This window comes from Acomys russatus, chromosome 13 (assembly GCF_903995435.1).
Source record: "Acomys russatus chromosome 13, mAcoRus1.1, whole genome shotgun sequence".
Taxonomy (NCBI): domain Eukaryota; kingdom Metazoa; phylum Chordata; class Mammalia; order Rodentia; family Muridae; genus Acomys; species Acomys russatus.
In genome coordinates this window covers 64,760,983-64,785,164 of record NC_067149.1, presented here as the reverse complement: position 1 = coordinate 64,785,164, position 24,182 = coordinate 64,760,983, and the positions used below count along the sequence as shown (strand labels likewise).

At 45.0% G+C, this 24,182-nt stretch overlaps 1 protein-coding gene across 1 annotated transcript; it reads right to left on the bottom strand.

Annotated features, from left to right (window-relative positions):
* Positions 1-482: 482 nt before the first annotated feature.
* Pyroxd1 (pyridine nucleotide-disulphide oxidoreductase domain 1) lies at positions 483-21,429 on the bottom strand. The gene is made up of 12 exons (XM_051155541.1): positions 21,296-21,429; positions 19,450-19,530; positions 18,024-18,143; positions 15,330-15,458; positions 10,277-10,350; positions 7,302-7,462; positions 6,245-6,345; positions 5,527-5,659; positions 4,654-4,766; positions 3,988-4,110; positions 1,564-1,701; positions 483-731 (listed from the first exon to the last, which is right to left on the bottom strand). Exons 1-12 carry the CDS (start codon positions 21,368-21,370, stop codon positions 483-485), a joined length of 1,497 nt encoding a protein of 498 aa, XP_051011498.1. The 5' UTR covers positions 21,371-21,429.
* Between the last annotated feature and the right edge of the window lie 2,753 nt (positions 21,430-24,182).

Sequence of the window (24,182 nt, the reverse complement as noted above, 5' to 3'; positions counted from 1 at the left end):
TAGTTGTTATCTTCTGATGTGACTTGCCTAAAAGTGACACTGTGCTGACAGGGGTTCACCCTTCCAAGTGGGTGACATTTTAAGCTCAGTAATGAGATGACTTCTAGTGAGAAAAGCTGCTGTTATAATTCATATAAAAACTGTTAAGTCATCAGTACCAAGCATATCAGCAAGAAAGTTCTGTACAGCCTAGTAAATCAAGACAGCAAACCTCCTGAACCCCGGCCTTACTCAGATGTTCAGGCACAGAAAGACCTGGTATCGAGTGCACTTGCATGAGTCAAGGTTTATTGCCACTTCTGTATTAGGAACATTCATCTGCAAATCAGTCATTAAACTGAGTTCATCCTAAGAATTTTCTTTAATTTTCCTACCATGAATCTGGCTTCTGCATTCTTGACTTGTGTGGTCATTTGCTCAGTGCAGTTGTCAGTTTCCAGCTCTTTCTTTTCTCCTCATATGTTCGTAGAGAAATTCCAATCTCAGTCAAAATAATCCTCTATATCGATATTAGGATCTAGGAGATCTTCCCCATACGATGAAAGGTCCATTTGGTTTAAAATTAAATTTTCAAATGTTTCCTCTAAGTCAGTTTCACCAATTAAGACAGCTCCCATCATGCGTCCATTCTGCATGACAACTTTGATGTATTCTTGTCCTCTGGTGCACCTCAGCATTAGCTCATGATCTGAGCCCAGGCCTTGTGCATTGTATTTTCCCAGCAACACAACCTGCATCAGAATGAAAAAGTCATTTTTCTAATTAGCTCCCTTCAACTCCTGCCAATTAACATAATGTCCAAGTTATCTGGGTCATGATAGTTTAGACAGAAAAAAACTGTTCCTTAGAGTTTCACAGTGGGAGGGGCCCAAAGAAAGCATTTGAATGGTATGAGCATATTCTGTAGACAACACTGCTGCACAGCCTACAGTCACATGAAAAATATCAGGGACATAGTCATCATTAATGTTTTAACATTAAAAACAGATCTGTGTGGGTGACACTCTCCAGTCTTTATCAGTGTCTAATGACATGCACACAGACATGTGCACACAAAGTGCACCACACTGTCCTGGAGTCATGGCTTAAAGATTTAATAAGAAGCCAGGCACAGTGGTGCATGCCTGCAATCCCAGAACTCAGGAGGCAGAGGCAGGTGGATTTCTGTGAGTTCTATGCTAGCACGGTCTACAAAGCGAGTCCAGATAGCCAAGGCTACACCGAGAAACCCTGTCTCGAAACCCCCTCCCCCCAAAAGATGTAATAAGGAACTGAGACTTACCTCAGAATGAACAGAAGTGAAAGCAGTAAACATCTGTCAGTGTGTGTGTGTGTGTGTGTGTATGTTAGATCCCCCAGAATTACAGGTGGCTTTGAGCTATCTAATATGGGAGCAGGGAACTGAACTCAGGTCCTCTCAAGGCTAGCAATAATCACTGAGCCATCTTTCCAGTATCCAAAATGTCACTTTTGATAACACGAATGAAACTAATTATTTAAGAAAAGAGCCATGGTTACCACACTTTCAAGCAAAAAGGGCATTCATTCCCTTAGCCATCTTACCTTATAGTTGAAAAATTTTGTGACATGAGCAAACAGTTCAAAGCTGAAGTCCATGTCCACAGAGTGTCCCAGACTAGCTGTGGCCATGCACTTGGCTGCATAGCACCCCATCTGCCGAGCCTGTGTCCACAGTCTCATCTGAAACAGCAGGAAATGATACTTTGTACTTCTGGTGCCTTCTACTCTGAGGTGGGGTGTTTTCTTGTTTTTCTTCTTTTTTTTTTTTTTTTTTTGAGAGAGGGTTTCTCTGTGTAACAACCCTGACTGTCCTGGACTTGCTTTGTAGATCGGGCTGGCCTGGAACCTCCTGCCTCCCAAGTGCTGGGATTAAAGGTGTGCACACCATCACCGCCTGGCTGTTTTGTTGTTTTTCAACTGAGTTCGCTGGCCAAGCGGGCCTCCTGGCTCACTGGGGACCCTCTCCTCACAGTAGGAGGACTAGGTTATAGCAGCTTATGCTAAATCCAGCTTTTGCATGGGTTCAGGGAACTCAGAGACTCTGGTCTTCATATTTGTATGGCAAGAGTTACAGTCACTGCAACTACTTCTCCGCCCTACAGTTTCAATCTTCTGCATCTTCTGAAGTGTACTTCCAATGAGTTTTATCTAGTATTATCTTTAGTGATCACAAGTGCACACCTGTCAAGAGGGTATTTGCTAGTTCTACATTAGTGATCAAACAAGAACTGTATGTTTGAATATAATTTCCATGTAATGAAGCATTTTGGGTGTTACGAGGTGAGAGTAAGATGTCATCAGTCCGTGCTTCAAAGTCTGTCCGTTTTCCAGTGCCTTTGCTTCTTAGCACCAGACAGTGACAGCCTCTGCGCTGACCCTGGTCAGACAAGGCTGAGACTTTAGGCACTGATTCTGGGAAGTCTCCTCAAACCCTTCATTATGTTTTCATTACATTTCTACAGAGTATTTTTTAAATCTGATAGAAGACAAAAATAGTAGCCTTGGCAGTCATAGGGTAGTAAAATACTAATTTGTTTACTTATTTAACTTTTCTGATCTTTCAAGTTTCATCCCCTGAAATAAACACTACTGTCCCGTGGTGACTGGGAGAGCAGGCTGGCTCTCAGTGGTTAGTTTCTCTCTGTCCACCCTGTGTGGCTATGTGTACCTAAGGCTGACAGTCTGTACACGTCACAGCTATGTTGGCATGATGTTCTTGTGGACAGTGGACAGTTTACCCTGGTTCATTCAAGTGCTGATTTCTCTACGGCCGCTACCTGGTTTCAATCTGGACACTGGATTGTGATGTTTATTCTAAGCATCTCCTGTCTGAAGTTTGTGAAAAATGTCACCATTTGTTCTCTGTATTGCCAATAAAAACCAACTAGCCAATGCTGAGCAATACAGGGAATAGGGTGGGACATCCTGGTCCAGTGAGGGGAAGAGAAAGAGGAGGAAGGACAGGAGGGATGCACGTGGACCTAGGATATAAGTAAAAATCAAGTTCATGTGGGAGTCTGAATGTGAAGAAGCTAAGCGAGCTTGGAGGTTTAGGATGGAGTAATTATTGCTCAGTATTATGCTCTAGGAGAATGAACTAGAACCCAGTCTCTCTGTGTGGTTATTTGGGCATAAAGCTGGTTAAAGAGTAACTGCTAATTTTACTAAAATTATAAATCAATATTAAGTATGAATAATCCCTAAACACAGCTGCAGTATGAGTGCTAAGCATGTCTAGAAAAGAGTTTACTTTAACTCAGATCTGGAAGCCTTGAAGAAGTAAAGGGTCTGCTGCAAAGCATACAGAAAATAGCAACAGCCGCAATGGCATCAGAAGCAGCCTGTGATGCCACAGTGCTGGAACTACCTGGCAGGCCTGTCTGACTGCTGACATTGCAGCTGGATACTATCTGCAACGTTCACACTGGAGATTTGAACAAACAAGTTTTAAAACAATCATGAGCACTTCATAATATTTAACTAAGCTTAAAATCTTATGCCAGGCTATAATAGCTGCCCTGGGTACAAGCCTGTTGGCCATGGATTGGAAACACCTGACAGAGTTCATTGAACCTGAAATGCATGTCTGTCAGCATTGTGGGTGATGGAAAGCAAGTTGGGTGTTTTTATGTAAATTAGAAATGAAACTATGAGATTCATTCAGAATAAGGGGTCTCTGTTTATTTTGAGCTGCTTTTCCCTGTATCAAATTACAACATAAATTAAAGATGTAATTTGTTCTGGAGGGGTTAAACAGAAGAGAAAGGCAACACCCACAGCTCTTTCTAAATTAAAACATTCCAGTCTACTGTAATGCTAAGTGACTTTAGAGTGGGAATCTAGTTACTCAGCAGAAGTCAGCACTGACGGCTTCCACCATAATAAAGCAGCAGAGCTGGAACGGAAAACTGGATTCACTGGTGCTACCTGCTGTATTGTCACATGGACTGTCAGGTGCAGGCTCACCTGCTGCCAGACTGGGCTTGGCTGCCAGCATGCAGTGCAGATGTCTCCAGCAGCGTAGACGTCAGGAAGTGATGTGCGCATCTGGTCATCCACTCTCAGGCCGCCATCTTCTCCTAGATCAAACTAAACAATTTTTCATTAACATAAGGATGACAAAACTAGAAAGCAACTTTTCATTCTAACGAGCAAGTCAGTCAGGCCTGTCTGTGCTAACAAATGCCAAGCTCTGATCAGAAGATAAAAGCAGCTGCAGAGTGTAGCCACCTGGCCAGAATGTCTACTGAAGAGAGCCAAATGTCCCAGAATTTCAGTATCAAAAATACCCAATAGTCATGTTCACCCAGCCCTAGGCAGAAGAGCATTTTCTTAAGACTTCAAATGCTAAATGCTACTGTAACAATCTGTAAGACTTACTCTCCACAATATGCACAGGTCAGTCCCTCACTGAGCTTTAGACAAACAAACTGGACACTATGTCTCCAGCTGATACTTAAGCTGGATGTTACCTGCTTAAGGATGCTAAGTACAAGAGAACCCTGTAAATCAGGCATGAGCCACTGCTGCCGCCACCTTAGGTGACAGCTTGTACTAAAATGATTGACTGAAACCTACACAGGATAAAGATTAGGACTATAAGAAATTGGCAGTGCATAGAATTCACCTTACATTGTTTCCATGGAGAAAGGGGTCTATGTTTGGTGTGACTCCCGTAGCACTGACAAGGAAATCACAGCCATATATTTTCCCATTGGTCAGTTCCACATATACAGGCCACATTTCTTTAAAGAAGAAAAAAGAAGAAAAGATTCACTAGCAGTTATCCATAATATCATGTGAATGTAACAAAACAGAAAAGTCAAGCGGCTTCAGAACGTTCGATTTCAGAAGGTCCTTTGGCTGGGACCACTGGGTGCAAGGACAGTGTCTTGTGCTTCACACGGGTGGTACTCTAAAGGACACTAGATTGTCTTTTGGATGTGGGCATAGACATGATCTCTTTCTAAATGACTTGTGAATCAATTTGATTAACCCTTCGTGTCACTCAGCATTTAGTCCTGCTCTTACTTCTTGATGTTTCCTCTCGCTGTTCCCAGTCCTGGCTGTAGTATCCCCTGTCCTACAAAAACTGCAAGATGACACAACATTAGTGGCCTGACTGCAGTGTTGATAATTCACAGGACTGTGTGCGCGCAGGAGTCCTTAGAGGTCATATAGAATAAGATCAGGGATCTGCACTGGAATCCCAAGCACACAGATTTTAAAATTTGATCTAGAAGTCATGTTACTTATGAATGATTTTTGTGTTGATCTGTTGAAATACTACTGACTCAATGGGTTGGGTTATGATGGTCCAAACACTGTCATCCCAAAGAAAATGGAAAGCCTTACAACATGGAACTTATTAGAAAATTTATCCAGCGAGTAGTGAAATGACAGCCTGGAGTTACTGATGGTTTTCTGACTGAATTTTACACGAAACTGCACAGTTTAAGATATAATATAGCAAGACAATTTAAGGAGTCACAAATTGCCTTCTACCTTTATCAGCTGGAGCTGCCTGATCATGATCCTTTGGAAAAGCCAAGGGCTTTCTCTTCACAATCTTAAACTCCTCTTGAGGGTAGATTTTCTTTACTTCACACCTGGTTTCAATGTGAATACTGTGAGAAAACTGAAAGCAAAATAAGTAGAGGTCAGCAGGATCCAGACAGTGCCTGCATGGACAGTGACATTACATCACAGTGTAAATACAGCACACTGGTGCTTCCAAGTGAGCCTCTCAGAGCCCGAGTGGAACAGGACTGAGCAGGATCTATCCAGCACCTGAAAGGTCAAGCATGACATTGTTATGAAATATAATATGGCAATTGATGAGGGAGCCTGGACATGACATCTACAGAGCGTCAGTACGCCCACCTGGCTGTCTCACAAAGAGAGCACCAGTGAGGCAGCCGGGGCAGCAGCATGTGCTGAAGGACTTTATATAAAGTAACCTTGTAAGAGCAATGTGTGCATCTAAGTGGTATTTAGTAGGAGATCAAGAACTGAGGTTTATCCCTGACCCTGCACATACGTGTCTCCAGCTCTGCAGTTAGAAAGAAGGCTGAACAACTGTTGTACACAAATTTCACATTCACTATTTGGGATGGCCATCTAAGACAGTGGCATTGAACACCTTTCCTGAATGGTATATTTTAAGTCAAGTGACCCAGAAACTTGGCATCTGGACAGGTTTCATTGGCTTATGGAAACATACCTCTTCTGTTCCTTTCAGATCTAAGCCTCCATGCCAGTCTGGTCCGAGGGCACTGCCCACATAATCAGCTTTAGTTTGGGTTCTGGTTTCCCTTTTTCCTCCTAGGAAATGAACGCAGATAATTTTAAAACTGCTGGGCAGACAGTCAGATATCTCCAAGCCTTTGTTCAGTGTCCTGACTCTCATCTGCAGGCACACAGAGTGGTGGCACCATCACTGTAGCAGCAGCTCTCTTCACTGAGTCTTCTGTGACAGAGCTACAGAGCAGGTGACCTTTCACCTACACATGGTCTGTAAACATCTACTATGTCTTCTCAGTGTCCCACACTTGACAATTTAAAGGGTGCAAAAATTAACTATTAGATTTTAAATTCTGTCAACTTGTATTTCCTCCAAACTTTAGAAAATTGTAAGGCTATTACAACTAAACTAATAGTATTGTTTTCAGTGGATTGTGTAGAAAATAGTCAGGGGCATTGCTCAGCTGTAGCAACTGTCTGACAAGATGCAAATGGACTAGTCAATTAATTTACAAATACCACTTATACTAAGTGTATATTTTCTATTTTTAATTAACTTAAAAAAAAAATTCTTCAGATTTTGCTTTTGAGATTGGGTCTAGCCTGCCACTTGTGTGCTGAGATTAAAGGCACATGCCACCAGGCCCCTTTTTATACTCTTAAAAAGCATGTATGGATGTTTTGCCTGTCTGTCTGTCTATCTGTCTACCACCTGTACTCCTGGTTCCCTTGGAGGACAGAAGAGGATACTGGGTCCCTTGGAACGACAATTGTGGATTTAATGTGGTTACTGGGAATCAAACTTGGGTCTTCTGAAAGTGCAGGAGGTGTTCTTAACCACTGACCCATCTCTCTAGCCCCCATACATTTAATACTCTGAAAAATTCCTATAGAGATGTAGAAATAAGTATCCATATTCCTGCCTCCTAAATACTTTTTACTGAGTTTTATTATAGTTAAAAAAAATACATCTTTGAATGTATATTTTTTAAAAGTACATTCATCTGTGAATGAAACAAGCCAGATACTGCACTTACCTTCTACTGTATATATAGTTCTTCTATGTGCAATTTTAGCCTCTGATTTTTTAGACATGAGCTTGGAAGTCAAAAACTCTGCTGCACCTGCGTCAAAGAAAGTATTCCCAATGGCTTTATCCTTTATGGCCCAAATCACTTCACAGCCTTCAATCTCATACCTAGGAGGAATGTTACAGTTGCCTGTAGGAAATCACTGCACGTAACAATTGTTCTGTGGAGCAGAAGTAAAGAATGCAAACTACAGTGGAGCATAGTTCACTTTAAAAATAGTAAGAGTTAAGGTAGAATAAACACAAAAGCAAGTTCATCCACTTTACTGGAAGAACCAAAAAACACGTGTCACCCTGTCATTTTGGTGTTCAGGAGCCAACACTGCCACGTAACGCACTCCAGCGGTTGTAGCACTTTGTCTGGCTGCAAGGGAAGCAGTCATGGATAGATGGATGGATGGTATGACCTAACAGCACCAAAACACTGCTTCCTTCTGGGACTTTTCTAGATTGCTCATACGAGAAATTTGGGAGGAGATTTGCAGCTAACATCTTCAGGCAGCTGTGAAGGATCACCTGCTTTAAATTCTCTTGCCCAACCCGTCTAGCCAAAAAGAGATCCCGTTCAGAAAAAGATCAAGGATCTTAGAGGGAGCAAACCAGGGGCCCTGGGAGTGCGAGCTGACCTTGGCCACCCTTCCAGCTAACCAGGCTCCCGGCATGCTATTCGTCTAGGTTTGGACACTAAGAACGCTGTGTGCATCCCAGCTGCTCCCCGATGGCCATCATAATTCAGGAAGTCACATAATTTTGCAGATATTTTCTGATATTTAGTAACTGCTAAGGTAAAACTAATGTATATGTGGACAATCTTGAACAAATTGGATATGCAGCCCTCCTCCTATAGAACACTTGGATTTTACAATAGTAATAGTGTAATTAATGTACTGATTTTTAACACTTAAAAAACCATCACTACTCTTGTCTGGCAGAGCATGTATGTATGTGCACCTGTGATAGCATGCACATGGAGGTTGGGACAGCTTTAAGGAGTCTGTTTTTTTTAAAAATGCTATTTTGTATCTGTGTAAATGTATGTGCCATGGTATGTATGAGTAGGTCAGGGGACAACACTGGAGTCAGCTCTCTTCTTCCACCTTTTTATGGATCAGTGCTGGACTTGAACTGACGTCATTAACCTTGCACTGCACCTACCAAGCCATCTTGCCACTCCAACTGCTCCCCCACTCCCCACTGTGATAGTATAAAGTACTGCCAACTTTATTTTACAAGCTGTCAGGATGAATTTTCAAGACCAACCAATAGCCTGACAGTCACACATTCTTATTGTGGGAAAGACTCCACTGCCCATCCAGGCCAGCATTCATCCTAACTGAGTTTCTGAGTACTGGGAGGACATTTGGTTTGATGCTATTAGGTTACATGGCATTGCTCATCAGCAGAGAGCAGAATGCATACACATGGGTAACACATTTCATATTTCACTTAAATTTAGGCATGCTATAAAATACTTTTCTTTTTATAAATTTCTTTGTATTTCATTAATATTTCTAGAAGTAATGTTACAGCATACAACATGTCAGTGTGGCATAACATTCCCATGAATGACTAGCAGGCCACATTGCAGATGTAACTCTGAGGGACTCCTGTGCTTGCTCTCCCTCGGGAAGCACCTGCTAATCCTCTCCCATACTGCTGACAGTGCTCTCAGCAAGACAGCAAGGCTTGGTGGCATCATCACACAGGGAGATACTTCTACTTGAAAAAACACTCTAGAGAAAGATATAACAGGTGTTATGATTTTGTGAAATTATGAAAATTATTTGTTGTGTGTCTTTGAAAAGGGAAGCATCAACCTGCTTTGGGAAATTAGGCGGGCTAGTGACTAAGGTAAAGGAGTGCTGAGCGGGCAGAATTAGCCTATGGGACATGGTGATGACAAAGAGCAGAAGGACTGGGTGTCACTTTTCACCATGAGTGAAGACTCAGATCACAGCATCAAGGACAGCATGTGTGAGACCTTTCTCCAGCGTGCCAAATACAAACTGGAAGTTTACTCAATAACTAATTCCCAACGGACACCAGGAAAGCAGTAAATGCTATGCAGGAAATTATAGTAATGGTATCCTATAGGGTACTTCAGGAAGTACCTGGGAGGAAATCCCTCACACGAGTGTGGTCCCCCTTCACCTCTCCACTCAGCCCAGCTTTCGGGTGGACTAGTTTCCCCACACAGCACCACAACCGTCAGTCATTTGAAGGACCGACACCCCAGTACTCAGGCAGCTTCAGAACTGCCCTGTGGCGTGGCTGCTCTCTAAGGACAGGTACCTGAGGCTGGGAACTGGAATGGATGCCATAAGCAAACACTCGAGAATTACTTGTTTTGAGTCAAATTTGCTTAAACTACAGGTTGGTTTGAACCAAATGTTCTAGCATGGAAATGACCCAGCCTCTTCCTTGTCAGGCACACTAGCAGGAGGAAAGTAAGTCAATTTTGTGCAGTTTACAGAGGAACAGTTCTCAGTGTTGACTAAACTTGAAGCGTCTTAAGACGAAATGTCTTGTATTGATGTGCTCGCATTTCTTCAAGCCACAGTTAAGGAATAACACACATCCTAATCACCATGACAACTGCTGGGTTTTGCCAGCCAGAGAGGTCATATAGAAATGGTGACTAGAAACTGCTAAAGGTACACGCATGTAGATTATTATACAGTGTACACTTGTAGAATACAACATGAGTCAAACATGCCCAGGTCCAACATATTCCAAACCTTGTATGTTTAGAAGAATATTTCTGAGACTTGGGGTTCCACAAGAGCTAAGTAGTAAAGTGGGCTTTCTCTCTGAAAACGTGTGGGGGGCATGTATATTTCTCTTGACTTTTAAGATGTGCTTTGTCATCTGCCAATAACCATACAATCTCAGAGGCTTCTTTAGTATCCGAGACAGACTTACGCTAGCTCAAGAGCAATGCCACCATTCCCGACGATCATAACTCTCCTGGCTTTTGTAAGCTGTTTCTGAAATTCCTGTGTTAGGGAGAAATAATGAGATAGCATTTTGACTGAGTATAGGCATCACTGAAAATAGTCTAAACATGGCCCTTTTGCAGGATTTACAGGAAAACAACAAAATAAAACTTACTCCACTGTGCTAGGACATTCCCTCCCCTTGTGCCTAGGATGTCACAGTCATCCTTGGTGACAGCAGCACCTCTCTAAGTTCCCTTGCCTTTCTGTCACTGTGAGCCTCAGCAAGACACACTTCCTAGACCACCTGACACCCAGTCTGTGGCTGAAGCCCTTACTTTTAGCAGAAGGTCTTGGTTACAGGCTTCCCCGGAGTCCCTCACTTCCTACAGTTCTCAGGACTGAGAAGCAGGGGACATAGATCAAGATTAAATGGATATGGCGGGGCGTGGTGGCACACGCCTTTAATCTCAGCACTCAGAGGCATAGGCCGGCGGATCGCTGTGAGTTCAAGGCCAGCCTGGTCTACAAAGTTAGTCTAGGACAGCCAGGGCTACAGCGAGAAACTGGCTTTAGCAGTTATTAACAAGATGACTGGGGTAAGCAACTTAACCACCTCTGCCCCATGGTGTCCACTAAAAGGAACAAAACCACTGTTTCTTCCCGCGTTTCTCTAAGAATGAAGGGACACAAAGTACACAAAAGCTTGTAAAATAGCAGGGACAGAGTAATTCTAATATTAACTGAAGAAATTTACCATTTTATGACAATTAATGCCTCTTTTCCCACCTTCTGTCACACACTCATCACCCCCTGCCTCCCACCCCCCCCCCCAAAAAAAATTAATATGAGCTCAGAGTAGCCTGTGGTGCTCCTTCTGGCACTTTCAGAAGTACAGGTGTCCCTTACTTAAGAATGACATCAGAACAAAGAATTCGTTGTTCCCTTCTAAGTCACCACTGCCATTAAGTTGATTAAAAAATTACATCACTGACTAAAATTGACTTAGGTTCTCACAGGCCTTAAGGAAGCTCTATAATGAGCCGGGCACAGTGATGGAAAGCACACATTTAAACCATACACACAATGCACTGGGTATTTACCTCAGAACTGTGGTTCTCAACGCTTCCCCAGGGCTCACGTATCAGATATTTATATTATGGTTCATAACAGTATCAAAATTCCAATTATGAAGCAGCAGTTAAATAACTCTCTGGCTGGGGTCAGCACAGCATGAGGAGCTGTGTTAAAGGGTCGCAGCATTAGGGAGGGCGAGAAGCACGGCCTTACAGTGACTACACATGGGCGCACTCAGCCACTAGCCTAGAATAAGAACATCAAGCCTTTCGCATCCTCCTCCCATCTTGTAGCATGCGATGCTGTTGCCTAGATCTGTCAATGCTCTATGCAATATATAAAGAAACACTAACACAAATCCCCCTTTCGCACACCTGTCTGCACCGCAGTTTACTGCCTGCCTTCCCTTCCCCCATGCAGCTGTCTCTGTAGCAGGGTCTCCTGGGAGTCACAGGAAATCCTGAGGCGTCAGTGAATTCGTGGACTAGAAAGCCACCCTGAGGCAGTCGCAGGTGTGCTCTGGGCATACAGGCCTAACTTCATAAGAGGCCAGTCAGCTCTGCCGAAGTTCCCTCTAAATTCCCAAGGAACTAAGGCAACAGCTGCAGCCTCGAGAAAATCGTTGCCACTCTAAAGGAGATGGGTCATATAAATGCAGAGTCCTTACATCCTTGTTGGGTGTGGAGCTGAACCCAGCAAGCTCCTTGGTAAGAAGAGGTGATAAACCCTGACTATTAAATAAGGTGTGCCATGCTGCATGGATGCAAGTGGAGGCTTATGGGCGGCTCCGCCTATTACAGGCCAGAGACACAAGCCAGTGAGTTCTAGGACTCCATCCACTGGGCGGCTCCGCCTATTACAGGCCAGAGACACAAGCCAGTGAATTCTAGGACTCCATCCACTGGGCGGCTCCGCCTATTACAGGCCAGAGACACAAGCCAGTGAGTTCTAGGACTCCATCCACTGGGCAGCTCCGCCTATTACAGGCCAGAGACACAAGCCAGTGAGTTCTAGGACTCCATCCACTGGGCAGCTCCGCCTATTACAGGCCAGAGACACAAGCCAGTGAGCTCTAGGACTCCATCCACTGGGCGGCTCCGCCTATTACAGGCCAGACACAAGCCAGTGAGTTCTAGGACTCCATCCACTGGGCGGCTCCGCCTATTACAGGCCAGACACAAGCCAGTGAGTTCTAGGACTCCATCCACTGGGCAGCTCCGCCTATTACAGGCCAGAGACACAAGCCAGTGAGTTCTAGGACTCCATCCACTGGGCAGCTCCGCCTATTACAGGCCAGAGACACAAGCCAGTGAGCTCTAGGACTCCATCCACTGGGCGGCTCCGCCTATTACAGGCCAGACACAAGCCAGTGAGTTCTAGGACTCCATCCACTGGGCAGCTCCGCCTATTACAGGCCAGAGACACAAGCCAGTGAGCTCTAGGACTCCATCCACTGGGCGGCTCCGCCTACTACAGGCCAGACACAAGCCAGTGAGTTCTAGGACTCCATCCACTGGGCGGCTCTGCCTATTACAGGCCAGAGACACAAGCCAGTGAGCTCTAGGACTCCATCCACTGGGCAGCTCCGCCTATTACAGGCCAGAGACACAAGCCAGTGAGCTCTAGGACTCCATCCACTGGGCAGCTCCGCCTATTACAGGCCAGAGACACAAGCCAGTGAGCTCTAGGACTCCATCCACTGGGCAGCTCCGCCTATTACAGGCCAGAGACACAAGCCAGTGAGCTCTAGGACTCCATCCACTGGGCAGCTCCGCCTATTACAGGCCAGAGACACAAGCCAGTGAGCTCTAGGACTCCATCCACTGGGCGGCTCCGCCTACTACAGGCCAGACACAAGCCAGTGAGTTCTAGGACTCCATCCACTGGGCAGCTCCGCCTATTACAGGCCAGAGACACAAGCCAGTGAGCTCTAGGACTCCATCCACTGGGCGGCTCCGCCTATTACAGGCCAGAGACACAAGCCAGTGAGCTCTAGGACTCCATCCACTGGGCAGCTCCGCCTATTACAGGCCAGAGACACAAGCCAGTGAGCTCTAGGACTCCATCCACTGGGCGGCTCCGCCTACTACAGGCCAGACACAAGCCAGTGAGTTCTAGGACTCCATCCACTGGGCGGCTCCGCCTATTACAGGCCAGAGACACAAGCCAGTGAGCTCTAGGACTCCATCCACTGGGCAGCTCCGCCTATTACAGGCCAGAGACACAAGCCAGTGAGCTCTAGGACTCCATCCACTGGGCAGCTCCGCCTATTACAGGCCAGAGACACAAGCCAGTGAGCTCTAGGACTCCATCCACTGGGCGGCTCCGCCTATTACAGGCCAGACACAAGCCAGTGAGTTCTAGGACTCCATCCACTGGGCAGCTCCGCCTATTACAGGCCAGAGACACAAGCCAGTGAGCTCTAGGACTCCATCCACTGGGCGGCTCCGCCTACTACAGGCCAGACACAAGCCAGTGAGTTCTAGGACTCCATCCACTGGGCGGCTCTGCCTATTACAGGCCAGAGACACAAGCCAGTGAGCTCTAGGACTCCATCCACTGGGCAGCTCCGCCTATTACAGGCCAGAGACACAAGCCAGTGAGCTCTAGGACTCCATCCACTGGGCAGCTCCGCCTATTACAGGCCAGAGACACAAGCCAGTGAGCTCTAGGACTCCATCCACTGGGCAGCTCCGCCTATTACAGGCCAGAGACACAAGCCAGTGAGCTCTAGGACTCCATCCACTGGGCAGCTCCGCCTATTACAGGCCAGAGACACAAGCCAGTGAGCTCTAGGACTCCATCTACTGGGCGGCTCCGCCTACTACAGGCCAGACACAAGCCAGTGAGTTCTAGGACTCCATCCACTGGGCAGCTCCGCCTATTACAGGCCAGAGACACAAGCCAGTGAGCTCTAGGACTCCATCCACTGGGCGGCTCCGCCTATTACAGGCCAGAGACACAAGCCAGTGAGCTCTAGGACTCCATCCACTGGGCAGCTCCGCCTATTACAGGCCAGAGACACAAGCCAGTGAGCTCTAGGACTCCATCCACTGGGCGGCTCCGCCTACTACAGGCCAGACACAAGCCAGTGAGTTCTAGGACTCCATCCACTGGGCGGCTCCGCCTATTACAGGCCAGAGACACAAGCCAGTGAGCTCTAGGACTCCATCCACTGGGCAGCTCCGCCTATTACAGGCCAGAGACACAAGCCAGTGAGCTCTAGGACTCCATCCACTGGGCAGCTCCGCCTATTACAGGCCAGAGACACAAGCCAGTGAGCTCTAGGACTCCATCCACTGGGCGGCTCCGCCTATTACAGGCCAGACACAAGCCAGTGAGTTCTAGGACTCCATCCACTGGGCAGCTCTGCCTATTACAGGGCAGACACAAGCCAGTGAGTTCTAGGACTCCATCCACTGGGCAGCTCCGCCTATTACAGGGCAGACACAAGCCAGTGAGTTCTAGGACTCCATCCACTGGGCAGCTCTGCCTATTACAGGGCAGAGCAACAAGCCAAGCGAGTTCTAGGATTCCATTCACAACGACTTTGCAAATATAATTATTTTATGCTGGGGAATTACTGGGAAATCTCAGTATGTTTTACCTTTGGGGAAATAATGGTTAAACTGTTTAGCTGCAAATCTCGTATTTCCAACATGGAGTGGTGAACAGGTGTTGATATAAAAGTGTAATGCCAAGACATTTGTTATCTCTGTTCCTCTTTGTATCTCTGAGTCTCACAGCCAAAAGAACAGGATGTCAGCTTTGGCATTAGCCAAAAGTAACCATTAGCCAAAGAGAAGTGACAACAGTAAAAGACAGTCCTTGTGCGGCCGCCGAATGGTGGGTTAGAGCTGCCTTTCTTTGTGCACCGTAGGAGTTAATGGTCAGGGAAGCACTCTGATTCACAAGGGAACCCCACTTTCCCGTTTGTAGACCCACCCTTCTTAAGACATTACCTGAGCACTGTCTGTATCACGAATTCCTAATACATAGGGATTTCCCTCGCAGATCAACTTTGGCCTAGCTCCAGCACACAGACAGAGTTTCTTGTACACAAGCTCACGGCCATCTTCTGTGAGGATGCACTGTAAACACAAGGCAGAAGGCAGAAGGAAAAGGTTGAGGGTTGAAACAAAGCAAACCAAGATCTACCACAGGCTGCCTCATGGGCATACTCCATGCTCAGTCACAGTGACTGCATACTATCAGCAGTGCTAAGCATTGGCCATAATCCGCGTGCAGAATCCAATACAAACTAGTCTTCCTCCTCTGAAACAAAGGCGCTTGGTTAACAGACTCTAAGAATTATGCCTACCTCAAATTAACATGAGCCCCCAAAGCGTCAATGAAGATTGTTTTTATCTTCAAGGAAGTTACTAGAAGATTGTGTGATTCCAGTTATATTATACCTTACTAGTCTTGGTATTTATTACAGGTTCAAATGATCAGTGCATGTTGAAATTATAATTTATCTTTTTAAAAATAAAATATAAGATGTATAAAAATGGTATTTTTAATCATTAAATATAAGGAACAATCACCTTACTAGTATTTACTAACTTTACTAGTGAAGATTTTTACATGTGTGCATTTTCTTTAAAATATGTACATTTTTAAAAAAGCTTTTGTTGTGTTTTTGAGACAGGGTCTTACATAGCCCATGCCAGCCTCTAATTTCTTGTGCATCTGAGAATGACCCTGAATTCCTGATTTTCCTGCTTTCCTCCAAAATGCTTACATCACAGGTGTGCAGCGCCACTGCACACACAACACACACACACACACAACACACACACACACACACACACACACACACACACACACACACACACACACACACCACTCCTGCACAGCATGGAGTGTGGTATTTTAATTCACATGAAAAACATGCTAACCCTAAAAACTAGTGCACCCTGGCTTTAAAGTTATTTCAACACCAGTTGAGTCTAAAATTACAAAGGTCTGCTGATTTTGTTCCTTAATGTGGAATGAAAACCCACATTTAACTAGTACCTTTTAGAAAGCAAACAACTGATAAGTACCTGCCATTGTGAGGACGTGGACTGTGACTGGGCTCACATCTGTGCCAGATGTGTGATTTGTAAAGTCTGGCAGTCACAGTGCTCACTTCCCATAATCCAACACAGTGCAGTTCACAGAGAAACTTCATACCAGCCTTCCTTCACAATTTGGTCTGGCAAACAGAAGGCTGGTATGAAGTTTCTCTGTAGCCCGGACCAAGGTTTTAAATCAATTCACATTTAGACGGTTTAAAATGCAAAACCTTTTTTACCAGCTATTGCTATCTTTTTGGAAGTAGCCACGGAAGTCAGAGATGGCATGGCGGTGACACACCTGTTACCTCAGGACTGAGAAGTGAAAGAGAGTCAGGAGTGCAGGGACAGCTTGAGCCACATGAGACCAGAAGCCAGCATCCCTATACACTGACAGCTGACGTGCAAGAGATGCAGACTGGAATCACATACGGGATGCTTCTGGATGTCACTGGGACATGTTCTGATTTGCAAGCGCCACTGTTTACTCTGCCTTGGAGAGGTCACTCCCACTTGTAAAAATAACCGTGCTGTTATCTATACTGTTTCCATACAGGGAGTACTCACTGCGATTTGGGGTTCAGAGTTTTTGTCTTTTGCGGAACAGGGCACCTTACCTTTGTTTTTAGTGAACTGTGTTTTACTCATAACTTAGAGCTGCTTACAGAAATGACTATAAACACCTCTCTCCCTCGTACCTGAAGCTCACATGAGGATACAGCATCCCCAGGACTCCCCACCTGCTCTCATCTGTGAGGAGGAACAACGTGTGGAGGAGTTGGTGAGATTTTCCAATTACACTGCCCCTGTCATCCAGGCCCTACGCTGTTTTGGGCAGCTGCCACTGGGCTATAATCGGTGACTGGGAAAGATCTCCTTGCTTCCTCTCAGTTTGTCTTCAGCATTATTGTTAGACACATCTTACTTAAAATTCTATAGAATCCACATCTTTACCATTTCAAGCGGCTATAAACTAAGCCTGGCATCCCTCACTCAATCTCTGTACTTACGCTTGCTTCCCAGCCCCCTTTTCCACCCCCATCTCTCCGACTCATTATCCTCATGCCCCTTTTCCTTCTTTGGTGTCTACAGTTCTTAGACTGTCCTTTTCTACCTGAAAAACTATCAACTCCATCTGTAAAAAACTCAGCTCAAGCATGGCATTTTCTCTGTGAAGTCTCACTGGATCTAAGCCATCCGAGCGTTCGTGTAATTCATTCCATGACTGTACTATCTGCACATTATTTTAATAGACTCACACACTCTTAATGTCTACCCTCCCCAGGACACTGACAGCCCGTAGGACCAAACCCTGTGTGATTCCTGCTGTATGCCCGTATCCCTCGTGCTGCACCCAGGACACAGTGGCTGTTATATAAACAGTGACAGAGTCTGAGGCGTGTAAACTAAAGCACCATACAACCTAATCAAAGGACTCTTCCCAGAGGCTAAATTTCTAATAACGGGACTGAGGCCTCTGGGCTACACAATTTAAGGGATTAGACAGTGGGGTGACAGAAGTATGTTAAAAAGAAGGGTGGCAAAAACCTGGGATTTAACATGATAAAAATACCATTTAATAAGAGAAAGCCTTACGTGCTCTTCAGTCTTCAGCTGTTTCACTCCGGACTCTATGATCTTAATGTTGGGGAAGCGATTTTCCAGCGCAGAACTTGGCTGCTCCTCAACATCAAATTCTTCCAATACTTTAGAAACCTTTGGAGATCAAACAGAACTTTTAAATGAACACTTTAATGAGCTATTTCCTTTGTCTTATACAATACTGTTTGACACTCACAAATAAGGCTAGCCACAGCACTGCTGTGGTTTGATCTCTTATATCCCCCACAGACCACAACTTAAAGGTCTGGCGGCCTCTGCAGGAGGTGGAGCCTAGAGCAGGGCACTTAGGGTCCGTGGGGAGGGCAACTCAGAGCGTCCCCTCCCTGCCCCCAGCCTATGTGAAGTGGCGGTTTGTTCTACCACACCCCGGCTCTGATGCTCCACCTCCCCCAGGTGCTACCGTGGGCTGGCCCCTCCTTTCTCCTATTTTGTCCCTTGAGTCTGATGCTGTCAGGCCTTTGGTCATGTTGATAAAATGTGGATTAGCAGTCAGGCGTGGTGGTGCACGCCTTTAATCCTAGCACTTGGGAGGCAGAGGCAGGAGGACCCTTGTGAGTTCGAGGCCAGCCTGGTCCTCAAAGCGAGTCCAGGACAGCCAAGGCTACACCAAGAAACCCTGTCTCGAAAGGCCCTCTCCAAAAACAAAACAAAACAAAAAAACCCCACCACCATCATTAAAAAAAAAAAAAAAAAAAAACAAAACCAAAAACCAACCAACCAACCTGTGGATTCACGCAAACACTGTACAGTAGAATGAGATCTGGGCTCTGCAACTTATGCCCCTAGCTCGCCTGTCTGTCCTCACAACTCCGCCACTTAGTTTTTTCTGGCCTCTAAAAATGTCAGCCAGCACAACTCACTCAACCGGCGTTTAACTGAACAGATGCTCTATCCTCCTGTTTGTGCTCCAGCTTCTCCACTCTCTCTGTCAGGTAACATTTTAGACCCTTCTTCCCCGACGTCCTTTAAGCCATCGCCTTCTCCTTGGAGTCCCTCTGCCCTTCCGGCTAAGATTTCTGTGGAGTGGTTCATCTTCTGTCCAAACCCTGTCCTTCTCTGCTGCCAGTTCCTTAACCACAAACAGTTCTTCAGACCCTAACGATCAGACTCCCCAGTTTGTGTACGGACCACACACCCTGCAGATCAGAGCTTGTGTGACTGTTGTATGGCTGTTCTCAGGAGCTTTCTGGATTCTTTTGATTTACCAAGGACCCCAGAGACGTATGTGAATTACACACAGTAACATTTGCCTTATTAGGAGATAAAAGTTAAGAAACACTTCAGAATTTCCTAATTCAGTTAAAAATAATTGTATCTAATATACAAGAACCAAGAGATTCAGTGAGCGGGCAGTGTTTTCCTCTTTGTAAATACTTAGCTGTTCCACGGAGTATCTCACCTGCTTGAAGTTTGTAACTGCTTTGATGACAGGAGAGGCTGTGACCAGGAGAATGTCTTCTGCTGGAAAGTTAACAGCCAGCTGAGTTTTAAAAAGAGCGAAAGGATAGAGAAATAGCTTTAGGCATCCCGGAATAAACAACATCATTACGGTGGTAATGCACCGTAGCTAATAAACTTCAGTGCTTCACAAGGAAAAGCCTGCTTCTAAGTGCTGTTCATGATGGCGCCACACTGATAAGGCTGAACTCCCATAGAGATAAAATGAGCAATGCATTCATGTCAAAGGTCTCCCAAGACCTGAACAAGTGAAATCACTACAGCTCTATCTTTGGCTGGCTTATTTTGCACACCAATATAAAGTTTACGGCCAATTACAAACTGTCTACTTCTACTCATGTTACAACGTTTTCACTCGCCGTCACTGAGGATAAAATCACAGCAAGTCTCCGACATTAAACAAAATCTCAGCAGAACTTTCCACAGCACTCCCTTTCCGAATAGTACACATTTGGGGAAGACAACGCCATTTTAACATTAGCACAGCAAAATGCAAAGACTTAATGTGCGATTGCTTCATTATCTCCGCCTTTCTTCCTCACTCTGGAGGGCAATCACTTGCTCCTCTTGGCTTTTGTTCCTCTGCCTGCCATTTCTCATGGCCCATGAAGTTCAGCATCTCTATGCCCTTGGGACATGTAAGGGTCCTTTGATTCAACTTATTTGAACTTCCTACACTTGAGCGCATAATCACCCTATCACTGGTTTCTTTTCATATTCTGCCATCTACCTTATATTTCCATTATTGGATCAAGTCCTCAAAACTTGACTGAAGACATCTACAAGTTAGCCCCCCGGCTCAACAGCTGGCAGCTATTTGCCACCCCAGCATTGCAACCAGCACATCTCAGAAGCTTTCACTTGAACACTTAACTCCTCAGCTCAAAATCACTTGTTTGTAAAACACCGGGTGCCAGAACACCCTGCGTGGTCTGAGCTCTGTCAGTCTTCCTTGCTTCTGTCTCTCAGCAGCTCTAGTGCTTGCAAATTAGGCCGTGTCTTTCCCACTACAGGCTACACTGTGGAGTTTGCCTTTCTTCTCTAGCTGGTGAACCTCACTCATTCTTTGTTTTGGATGAGTTAGTTTACCTCTTACCTTACTTAATTCAGTAACTCCACAGATAAGCCTAAGATTACGCTTCTGCCGTGATTTGTTTACATCTGACCACTAAATCCTTAGTACACTGCCTGGAACATGAGCTCTTTACTTGCTGGGTAAACAGAAGACGCAACACCAAAGATTAAAAAGTCGAAACATGTAAATTCCCTCTACTATTTCTGGTGACTTCTGTGGTTTGTCATAGCAACAAAAGTCCTTTTTTTGTAATACACACATATGAACAGGTTTGATTCACTTGCTTATCATAGTTAGACAGTCTCCATCTGTATTCATCTGCCCCAGAAATTCTGCTGGATATGAAATTTGATCTTGGGAGTTCTGGGTTGCGTCAGCACTATTCCTTAAAGACTTGGCACACATCAAGAAACTAAATTTCAAGTGTGAAGGAAATATGAAAAGTGGGCAAACTTTCTGTCCAAGTGCCAAGGCCTCATGTTCGTTTGCACACCATCCGGCTTTGGCTTCCCAGCTAGTCACGCACTTTCTACTCCTCCCGGTGCCTCAGACCCGACAGGTGACGGGCTGAGCCACGCGCAGCATCCCCGCAGCGGCACACCGGAGGGGGCGTGGCGAAGGGCCGGAAGAACGACCCCCTAAAGGGTCCGGCCGCAACCTCCCGCATCCCCGTCTACAGCCTCCAGAACGGGCGGAACCCGCGCCCACGAACCTGCTCGGCACACGTGACGCCGGCGATGCCGCCTCCTACCACCACGAATGTCCCCGCTGGTCGCGCGGCCTCCATGTCCCCCGAGACTGGGGGCTAACTGTGCACTGGTGGAGGTACAGCTTTCGTCTACCCGGAAAGACGGCTGCGCGCACAGTCACTTCCGGCGCTCGTTCCGCGTACAGTGGACTACGGGTGCCCGGAAGCCCACACTTAGTTCATTTGAGTATTTACCCCGTAGTTTGTGCTTGAAAGCCTGGAGGCAAACTTTCCTGGGTTTTGTGTCACTGTGTCACTGTGTCACTGTGTCACTGTTACCACACCTACATATTAAACTCTCTGTGGTAGAAGCTGCCTTTGGGGACCTTCCCAGCAACTCTCTCCTCATTTTGTAGGTGAAGAACACCAAGCTTCTGGAATCATCTCAATTGTTGCTTCACCTAGCAATGGGAGATTTTCATTTGTGAAAATACCTACCGTATGACTCAAGTACTACTGAATTGTTCTGTAAGAAGTTAGCCTCCAATTCCCAATTTTGAGCTCAGTAAAAATGTGCAGTAAAATAGAGTTGTTTGCCATCTCATCAAATGAACATTTCAGGTATCCAAAAAATAAAAAAAATAAAAATAAAAAAGTAAAATAAAATAGCGTTTTTAAACGCGCGCGCGCGCGTGTGTGTTTCATTTGAGGAATTGCTTTGAGAAATAGCTGAGTTATTTTAAGGTTATTTTCCTCTGTAGTAGTCTATTACCTTGCTTTTACCTTTGTGCTGTTGTAGCTTGTCTAGATAGGCATTTTATTGTGATATTAAGGTACTTCTCAATTGACTCAATCTAACACTGGCAGTTATTGGTGCCTCTTTAATTCGTTAAACTCCAAGGATAGCCACTCTGTGTAACAGGAACATTAGATATACAGAGATCTAATTATAGATATTGCTTTTCCTAATACCTGTTGTGCTTTACCTACCATGTTAAATGTGAGCAGCTCAAGAGGTGATTTTAATTTCTATTTCTAGTTTAGGCAGTGTGCCTGGCACAGCATAGTGTGCTCTGTCCACTCAGCTTAAATCTTCATCAGCTTTGAACGACACCTGGGGCTTGCGGTGTCCGCTGCTCTCTTCCTTTCTAAGCATGTGCACATAAGCTTCCTGAAACTCCTTTTGCTCATGAGGCTGTGGCTCCTCATTAATAACTTTATTAACCACAAAATAGAGCAAGGAGTTATCTCTTTGTAATCCAAAGACATCATATGAATTTAAATTTATCCCACTTAACTTCATCCCAACTCCACCAAAGTCATAAACTCCTCCATTCTAACCCAACTGTTTTTTAACACGAAGCTATAAAAAACACATTATACTAAAACAAAAGCAATATATTGTGAAAAGCTAAAAAAAAAAAAAAATGAAGAAACATTCTTCCAATGTAAGAAAATTAACATTCGCTGGGGGTGGTGGCACACACCTTTACTCCCAGCACTCAGGAAACAGAGGCAGGCAGATCGTTGTGAGTTCGAGGCCAGCCTGGTCTACAAAGTGAGTCTAGGATACCCAGGGCAACACAGAGAAACCCCAAAGAAAATCAACATCCAATTTGACAATGAAGTCACATATAAACCAGATAAATGTCTTCCTGAACTTATATGGTCTTTCGTTTCACTTCTGTCTTACTTGTCAAGATAGATAAAAACATTAGCCAATATTCAAATTCTAGTCATCATTTGTTATTATACTCGATCTAGAACACAGGAAAAACAACAACAAAAAGTAGTGAAGAAAGAGGCTTTTTGGAATTTACAATGAAACAGCAAAAAGTACTGAGTATTTTAAATATATATGATACATATGATCACACACCACATATGTGGAATTTGTAGGCATTGCACACACATGATACACAGACATGCATTTGGGCAAAACATTCAACTGAAAAAATGTTTGTTTGTTTTTTTAAATGTGTATACTGCTATGGCTCCTGTTTGAGTTCCTGTCCTGACTCCCTTTGGTGATGAACAGTAGTGTGGAAGTGTAGCCAAACAAATTCTTTCCTCTCTATCTTGCTGCTGTTGGTCGTGGTGTTTTGTCACAGCCATACTAATTCCTAACTGAGACAAAAATATGCCCATGGTTTCATGAGACATTTGATTTTTAGGTGTTAAAAGTTCTCAAATCAGTTCAAATACAGTAACACTGATTCACATGGAGAATGTGAGACCCAAAACCCTAAGATAAAAATGAAAAAAGTATTCTAATTTTATAACAGGCACGTGGAAATTTGTTTTCCTAAAAACAACAAAACTGACTGCTCACTTGAGCTCACAGGGTAGCGAAATGCAATTTAGAAGCCTGCTGTCTCTCTGCCTGCATTCTGTGTCTGTTTCAGACTTAAGCTTTACTCTGTATCAGTATTAGTCACTCGAGGAGTGTCTGCCCTCCTAACATCTCAGCTCCCTTCAACACTGAAGGCATAACAATATGACATTGTTGAAACATCCAGTCCCTTTGAATCTAGGAACAGCAGAAGTCTGGCAGGATGGGCTGTCCCCAGATAAGAGCATCCATGATGGCGAGGCTGCACCTGAGGCCAAGCTAACCACTAGGAACCAGCTTGCTTCTCTTCTGAAATTTGCAGAAGAAAGAAAACTTCCACAATTTTGAGCCAATTTTGAAGCAAGCTTTAACTAGGTGTGGGCAGGAGGATGGGCTTTGCCCAGGTCTTGCCACAAACCTGAGGATGAGTGGTAGAGGCTTTGCTTGGCAAAGTTCCAGAGACCTCTGACTGTCCAGCATGGTTTCTAGACATCTAGAACAGCTGTTGAGTCTTTGCTTGACAAAGTTCCAAAGATCTCCAGCTGATCACCACTGACCCTAAATAGTATGTATAGTCCA